This window comes from Notamacropus eugenii, chromosome 2 (genome assembly GCF_028372415.1).
Source record: "Notamacropus eugenii isolate mMacEug1 chromosome 2, mMacEug1.pri_v2, whole genome shotgun sequence".
NCBI classification, from domain to species: domain Eukaryota; kingdom Metazoa; phylum Chordata; class Mammalia; order Diprotodontia; family Macropodidae; genus Notamacropus; species Notamacropus eugenii.
In genome coordinates, this window is record NC_092873.1 from 102,800,312 (window position 1) to 102,809,228 (window position 8,917).

The 8,917-nt window shown below is 39.4% G+C and overlaps 1 protein-coding gene across 2 annotated transcripts; it reads right to left on the reverse strand.

Annotated features, from left to right (window-relative positions):
* Nucleotides 1–372: 372 nt before the first annotated feature.
* USP49 (ubiquitin specific peptidase 49) lies at nucleotides 373–7,473 on the reverse strand. Of its 2 annotated transcripts, none has more exons than XM_072642078.1 (5): nucleotides 6,091–7,473; nucleotides 4,328–4,532; nucleotides 2,796–2,904; nucleotides 2,127–2,181; nucleotides 373–792 (listed from the first exon to the last, which is right to left on the reverse strand). In XM_072642078.1, exons 1-5 carry the CDS (start codon nucleotides 7,471–7,473, stop codon nucleotides 760–762), a joined length of 1,785 nt encoding a protein of 594 aa, XP_072498179.1. In that variant the 3' UTR covers nucleotides 373–759. The 2 variants fall into 2 exon arrangements, with proteins under 2 accessions (XP_072498179.1, XP_072498178.1); XM_072642077.1 differs by having other exon boundaries at nucleotides 1,976–2,181.
* Nucleotides 7,474–8,917: the final 1,444 nt, after the last annotated feature.

An 8,917-nucleotide genomic window follows, 5' to 3' on the forward strand; every position in this document is an offset into this window, starting at 1 on the left:
TTATTCTGGATTGACACATGCCTAGCACCCATCTATCCAAATCCCCTGCTGTCAGAGCCAAATCCTTAAACTGCAAACTACCCAACTACCCAGGCCTGAGACGTGTTATCTAGCCTAAGCCCTGGGAAACTGGCCTGATAAGGCAGTTGGCTCAAGTCCAGGACTCCTCCTCACCTGGGAATAATCATTAGCTGGTACTGTACCTGCTCATGGTGCTGGTTTGCACTGATTAGGAGGGGGAAAAAGGCATAATGGAGATGACAACAAGGCTTCTCTCCTTGTTAGACACCATCGTTTTACATCTATCTCCCTATATCAGGATCCCTTTTGTAACAGAGAGAAGTTGATAAAGGATGATGACTGAAGAGGCTGTTCCTTTTGTTCTATTTTATGGAAGGTGGAGAATATCCAAATACATTAAAAAGAAATTGACTACAAATTTTCATGACAGGACTGAATAGCCTGAAAACTCCTACTCTTGAACCCAGAGTGTGACAGATCTGTTCCTTCAGTCAGCCTTAATTCCTACAAAGAGGAAGGCTATATAAACTTCGATGGTTTCAAAAACAAGCCAGTGGTCATTGGGTGACCCATGATCCCTTCAAGGGAATGTCAGTCTTCTGTCCTCATCATTGTTGCTGGACCGCACCTGAGCTTGGAGTTGGGTTTCAGAGATTCCTGCATTGCCCTGCACTGTTCTTTGAGTGTAAAAAAGGATGTAGGCCTGGGTTTTGCACACTTCCTCGACACTACATACATTCAGCTTGGAGTCGTTACAGTGGACCCAAAAACCTAGGAAACCAAAGGGAAAGAAAGAGAATTATTACCCAATCTTCCTGCTTTAAGAGCAGCAGCAGCTGAGACTACAAGATAAAAGGAGGGAGCAGAATTCTGAATATAGCCAACTCTTGAGGACAGATGAGTAAAATAGATATACTTTGAAAATTTAGTTTTAAACATTAACCTCAACCTTCTTCCCCCCATCAAAATTAATAACAGCAATGCTATTCACAAGGAACTAAATGGACTAATTTCCATCTTCCCTGTTTTTCCTGCTCTGGAGAAGGTATTAATAGGTGGTAAAGTAGCTAAACATGGGAAGGGAGGGGTTGAAAAAAGAAAGAGGCTGCAAAGGATCTTGGACAATCCATAGGCTAGGTTCGCCAAGAATTGGTTGAAAACTGAAAACTAGAATTTACTGAGATTCAATTTTGTGAGTTTCCCTAGCATTCAGGGGGTTCCCAATCATTTGTTTTTACATTCAAATGACTGACAGATTTGGTGACTTAAAACAGTTTGATGTGAAAAATCACATTTATTTTTTTCTTTTTATTTTCAATTGTCCTATAATTTTTATAGGCTGAACCATTCTTGTAAAAGGCCCAAAGTCCGAAAAACCATATATTATTCCTCATCTTTTTCTCTATATAGCTAATAACTAGCATATACTTGGCAGTACCTTTAGAAATAGTATATTGCATGAAAAAGGAGATCAAAGCAGAATGCTGAGTGGAAAAAAAATACCAAACTTAGGTTAAGAAGGTATGTAATCAAATCGTGGGCTCCACTATACTTTACTACCTATCTGAGTTTGCTTGGGCTAGTCACTTAATCTTTCTTTGACTCAGTTTCCTATTCCACAAAATGAAAGGGTTGGACTAAGATGATCTCTTTAATCTCTTCTAGTTCTGATATTCTATGAGCCTGTGATTCCCACCTTACGATACTTTCATTTGCCTATTTCTGATGGGAAGACTGAAAGGTCCTTAGGTCAGTAGTAGACAGAACTACAGCTGAAACTCAAACCTTCTGACTTTATCCATTAGATTTTAATGGACTTGAGTTTCCTCTTACAGAGAGTTAGAGATTTGCTCTATTAGGGCTACTGTATAGGACTGAATGGCAAAGAAAGCACACATATTATGAACACACTGACAACTTATGGTGTCCACACCCTGGAAAAAGGTACACGCACCTCCCTCTGTGTTGTAGCAATATGCTGTGTAGTGTCCTGAGCCAAACCCTTTCCCGTGATGCATCACCACAGCGGAGAGGTCATAGGCAAAGGTCTCTTTGTCAAGAGAGGAGAGAGTGTCCCTGCAGCAGTAAGGTTCCATGGTTAATACCTGGTCAAAGACGACATGGACCCCAATCTTCTCACGGTGATTACGTCCAGACCACCTAGAACAGGGATGTATATATAAAGCTCCATTACAAAAAATGGTGTGTGTGTGTGTGTGTGTGTGTGGTAGGCATAACCCTAGACAAAGGTATATTTGTAGAACATTTAGCTTTTCTTCTGCATTTATCTTCATCTAAAAAATTCTTTCTCAAACACATACATTTTGAGGGTAGATTAATAATTGTTCAAAATAAGCTATGAAGACAGAAATCCCTAACAAATTCTTTTGTATCCTGCCTCCATTCCCCTCACCCCCACCCACCTCCTGGCCTTTTCATTCATCTACTGTAAAGTTCCTGTCTCATTCTATGCTGGAGATGGTTCCACATAAAACCTAAGCAATACCAGAGAACCTCTGAGCAGACAAACCAGAAGCAGGAAGTCCAATTAAACAGAACCAAGGGAGCAGACATGTAAGTCCCCTGCTGTGCATCAACACAGACTCACTGTGGATAAGATGTTCAATTTCCCTTGAACTCCACAGGAGTCCAAGGATCTCAAAGGGGCCACTTTCCCTCTTCCAATCCTAAAAGGACCTTTGGCTTAACTAAAGTCTCCCAAAGCAGGGATTCCCACAGTTTACCAGTACCTGTGACTCCTAAGAGATGCTCACCTGAATCGTTTAAGGTGCAGCCGGAGGACCTGAGGTAGTCTGTAGATCATTAACTGCTTTCTAGCTTCACTAAGAACCAGGGGCTTAGGAGAGGATTTACGCCGTCTGCCTGCATAAGTTGGGTAGGGACAAAACAAGTTGTTTACTAAATCATCATTTGGTTGGGAAAAGGGTCAATTCCCCACCCCCCACCTCCACACACACTTTTAAATCTTCTAGCATCAACACATCTGTAACTTCGAAAAAAAAAATACTCTCCTGGTAACATGGATTTATGAGTGAGACACCTAAGAATGTCACTGTAACATTATGTACTTGGGGAAATCTGTACATGAAAGTTATAAGTTTTGAAATCTCATGGCAACAATAAATACACAAATGTACATTATGGATATTATGCATTAGGATTATATAAAATAAAATTTTACTACAGACAAAATGCACATTTTATGGACAAATATTATTGTTATATATTTTGTCCTTCCCTACAGTGTCTTTTCTCCTAGTTCTTTAAAGTACATCATTTGTCCCTCTGATTTAAAAATTATTAAAAAATATATTTAAAGTAGCATCAACATAGATATTTTTTAACCTAGTACTACAAACTTGCCTTAAAAAATGTTTTCAGATTTTCCCATCCTATTTTTAAAAATTATTCTTTTTAAATTGCTGAAAGACCAAACATGAATTTATTCACTTAACTGCTTTAACTTCCTCCAAACCCCACATTTTTAAAAGTGACATCCCTGCCCCTCTCACTTCTGCTAGGCTACAGCACCCATAAATCCTTTCTAAAGCCATCCCTAGAAATTATTATACCAGAAATCTGAATTTAGGTTAAATAAGAGATATTAATCTACTATGTCTTAGAATTTCAGTGGAGTCCCTAAGCACTGATTGTCTAAGATAATAAATGTGCCATTACATTTTTCCTTTCATTTTTTTTATTACCTTAATTTCCGAAGACATTGCTTCCCTTTTCTCCCACAGTCCATCCTACCTAGTGTGCCATCCTCTATAATAATTTCTTTAAGAAAGGAAAAATAAATATTTGAACAAACCCTAGGTGTTATAATGGACAGAATGCTGGCTTTGGATTCAGGAAGAGTTGAGTTCAAATCCTGCCTCAGACATTTTAATTCTATGACCCTGGACAAATGACTTAACATTTGTCTGCCTCAGTTTCCTCATCTGTAAAATGGGAAGAAAAATGGCGGCTGTATACATGCTAGCTATTATTAACCAAGTCTTACAATATGAGGAATCAATACTCCTTCTTGAGGAATCTAGTGAAGCCTATGGGGGACCATTACAAGAGGGAATACTCCTATGTTGTTTTTTTAAGTTTACTGAAGGTTCATAAATTTGCCTTTAACAAAATGAGAACAAAAGTTGAAGAAAAACTCAAAGTGTGACCAAGTTTTGTACCAATTCAATATCAACAGTTTTACTTTTAGCTAAAAGAAGGCATTATGGCTTCATATCAACTTTCTAAGCTGTGTTACCTCCACCACTCAGAACATGTCACTTACTGTTGCATTGGTCACATGCGTAGATCCTTCCTTCCAGGGCCTCCGTCTCTGTGAATTTGGCCAGCATCTCTGTCAGCATGCACTCAGTCTGGTTAAAAGGGACAAGTCCTTTTTCTATACAATGATAGCGCTCAGGGAATTCCAGGGACAGATCCCAGAAGGGTTCAATGGTATTGGATTTGTAATTGCATGTTATGCATGTGACCTAGAAGTGAAAGGTTATGCAGATTATATTACTGCCTTGCATCTGACATAAATTTTGCTCACACCTTAAGAAAGCCATATAAATTACCCTACTCCAAACCAGGTGTTCCTTGTTGCCTTGTTTTAGTTTTTTGGTATGTGACATAAAAAGAATAAAAAAGTGATTAAGAATCTGGAGCATGTTATTTCTCTGACAGGGATTTCTGTTATCATTGGGTACTGACTAAAATTTAAAGACTACATGACACACAGAGAATACTAACCCCTGAAGCATGTAATACTATATGTTGCAAAACTACAAATGAAAAATGAATTATTCACATGGGAATCACTGCCATATACATGAAGTTATGGCCCACAGAAAATTCTGCTGTTAATATCTTTTGCAAAAAAGAAAGTCTTTTCCTAATAAATACACTGGTCAAAGGTGACATTATATTATGCTCCACATCCATAGTCCTCTGGCTCTGCAAAGGAAAGAAAGATATAACAGCAATTGGAAACTCCCATCTTTAGGTAAATTCAAGTAAACCATGCAGGGATCTTACATTTCACCTCAGATGGTAGTCTCTTTAATGACAGGAAACCTTTCTTGCTTATCAGGATATCCTCCTCAGAGCCTAGCCCACTGCTTGGCATATGAAGAATATTTTTTTAAAATTTGAATTCCCATGGGAAAATATGTTACTAAAATGCCAGTGTAACCTTAATTTTCATAGATGCTTTAATACATTAATCCTACATGTAAACTAAAGTCCCTAAACGTTCTTTAGATGTACTGTTGTACTTTCATTCCTACTTTCTAAGTATTACTAAAATTAAAAAAAAAATCAACCTACTTATTTTGAGACCATCATACACTTAAGAAACATTGTTTATTTGTTTATTTCCCTGAGGTCCTTCTAGCCCCTAGTTGGAATTGCTAGTATGCCATAGCTTTTTATCAGTCTGCGATTATGATCATATGTAGCTATTGTGAGAAACTTAGACCACCAGAGTATGAAAGAGCTTCTTTTCCCAGTCACTTTGAGACCAGTGCTACTAAAGAAGTCTGCATCATTTTCTAAAACAGGCCAGAGGGTAGGCAAGCCATCTGTGGACACTTATAAATAAAATATGACAGGTTATGTAATAAGAATCAGAGATGGGAAGCCTGAATGTTATACAAAATATTTTTAAGTGTGTGGGGTAGATTCCTTAAGGAAGTATTCAGGAAAAAATGGAAAAAGAACTGCACAGGATTATATAGTATGGATGGATTGCATTCAACAGCAGTAGAAGGAGTCATAGATCTACTGAAGTACTGACATAATAACTATCATGTTACTATCACTGGCATCCATTTGAAATTTAGTGATATGGAAAATGACATAAAAATGGGGCAAAAAGGCGGCAGAAGTTTTCATCAAGATGTGGTTGATTTACCACATCACACTCAAAACAAAAACAGATCTCAGATCTTTCCTGATTATATTAACTTGCCCAAAGCCTCCACAAGAATCACAGTGTCTATCCCTGGTGCTGATGAGTGTCAGGGTGGGGAGCATGAAGAAACATACCTGACTGAGCAGCTGCCCATGAAATATTGTGTTCACCACCTTCAGAACCTGCTTGGTGAGTTTTCTCTGGGAGAAGGGGATGAGGATCCGACGCTTGGTTCCCTCTGACTCTAGCTCCTGCTGGACTTTATCTAGTAGCTCACAGAGAAACTCCTGAGCATCTTGCTGGTCATATCCCCGAAAGGCAGGGATCAAGCTCCAAACAGAATGGAGCATGGCAAATGGAGATACCAGAGCCCACTTCCCAGACCACATAACACGGAAGAGGGTATGTAATTCATGACAGAGAGAAATGTGCTTTGAACTAGGCTCCTTAGGCTGTATTAGTTCTAAGCTCCTGTTTATGGAGGACCCACCATTCAAGCCAGTGGGTAAGCCCTGCCTACTGCATGGCTCGATTCTGTCATTTCTTGCTGACTCATCATCAGCAGATCCATTTGCCAATTTACCTGACATCTGAGACTTCCCATTGGCTGTTTTGGCAAGCAGTTCTTCTGTTTCACAGAGGTCAAGGGTTAAAAAACATTCTCTGAACTTCTGGAGGTGACTGAGCACTTGAAGAATAGAGTTCATGTAACAGGTATTACCCAGGTTCCGCAGACCCGTTACACCAGGAGTCACCATTGGCTTACGGCGGATGGAATAAAACGGCTTGAATTTGCTGCTCTGCACTCTTCTTGAGGTAGGGGAACTCGTTGCTATCTCTCTGAACTTCCTGGGAATCAAATTCGATTGGTGAACATGAGAAAGCAGCCTTGCACTTTTCCTGGGGGGGGTGCTGGCCAACTGCTCAAGGAGGCGACGCTTCATCTCCTGCCTCCGCTGCCTTGCAGCCTCTTTCTTCTTCTCTAACTCCTCTATTTGCTTTCTTTGCTCCAGTTTCTGTTGGCCTCTGGTGCTCTTTTCAAACCAGATCCTCAGCGCTTTAGCCAGCAGACACTGGCGTCGGTGCCACAGAGCTGTCAACATCTGGGGCTGTCCCTGAGGAGCCTGCTGAGGTTGGAATACATCCTCTCCTGAAGCCATTGACCGAAGCATCCTACCACTCCTCATAGTCAGATCCTGCTTCTGGCTCCTAATTGCTGAGAGAGTACTTCTGAGCAGTTTCAAATCCCCTTCAGGGTTATCATTCAAAACATAGTCTTCACAAAGATAACAGAACACATAGAGATCATTGACTTCCATAGCCAATGGGTGTCTAGTTTCTTCAAAGTGTTTAAATGCATGTTCCTCAATGTACCGTCCACAGGCCACATGAGAGCACTTCAGACATGCCCAGACAGACTCTGTGGTGTTACACTGCATGCAGTGCCACTTCTGAGGATTCAGGATAGAATGATCCTGGGCGAGTCGTAACCGCCCTACATGTTTACATCTATCCATGTCTTACAGAAGTCTCCACTCTTTTAACCTGGCAAAACGCAAAAAAAACAAAAACAAAAAACAAGATACCTTAGTGTTACTCGTTTTGAAGAGTGTTTTCTTTTGGGGGGGGATTTTTTTTTTTTTTTTACTAAATTATCCACTAGTCATTCTTAGCCATCACAAAAATAAGGCTCTTGAAAAACCAATAATCTTGCCCTATGGTATCAGGATGATAGTGAAGAGATTAAGATCCCTCAAAAAAGACAATTAAGACACAATAGAGAAACCATTCCCTTGACTCAATTTAAAAATTATAATTCAACTGATTATTTTAATTATTGAAAATTCCAGCTGATACACAAGTCTAGGTGAATAGTTTACTGGATCGACTGTGCTCTTTAGAAAAGAGATGGAGATCACTATCATATGTCATGTGCCTGTGAGATCTGAACTGTCAACTGTGAAACTGCGAACTGGTGAAAGCCTCTATATCTTATTACTGATCTCCTGGTTGGGTGAAGAGTATCATAAGAGTAGAAAAAGAGAAGCCAGGAGACAGTCAGGAGGTATTCCAAATACAATTTTTTATGAGGAAGATTCCCCAAAGTATTCTCCAGAAGTCAAGAGAATAGAAATGACAGAAAGGAGTCCCTATAGAGAAAAACCTCTAAGAGAAGTAAATCTGATGGTTCATTCTAAATAATCAGAATGGGCAAAGTCCTATTCACAGAAGTCAAAGAATCATGCGTTTTTGACTCCAGTTGGAAGTGACACAATGGGCAGGCTGTCAAACAGTCAAGGTAAAATTTTCATATCTTGTTGTAAAGAATACTTATATACTTTGTAAAATGGGGTAGGGATTTTCACTATGCTGGCTGAAAGGATAGCTAAATAGAGGAGAACTGAGTGAGTCTAACTGCTCAAAAAAGTTATCTATTTGTTAGCTATTGCAAGTAGGCCAGAGAGACAATACAAGTCTTCCAGCTAATGTACACGAAAATTAAAGTGGTGATATAAATGCAAGGTGGTAGGTATTATTGTTTTGGAAGCCTGAAATGGTTTGGCTTTTATCACAGTCACATCAGTTTGGCTTGTCATAGAACTAGTTTAACAAATCTTCTTGGGTAGAAGTACAAATTTGAGAACTACAGAGAGGACAAAGTCATCATTTGAGATATTAAGAAAACAGGCTTTCCATATTAAATATCCTAAAAGTGATTTCTGTTCATAAACCAAGGCACTTTCTTCCTTTTTCCCTTTGTTTTCCAAGAAAGCTCTCTCTTTTTCTTTCCCATTAGTGATAGGGAACTCGAAAGAAAGAAGCCATGATTTCTTCTGTATTCTCTCTAGTTGGCACCTCTGGCTACCCTCTCTGCTGTCCCATATTTCAGCTCACCCCTGCTAACAGATCCAATAGTTACAAGATGGCCTGTCTACTCCCTAATGCAAATCTCTTCTAATT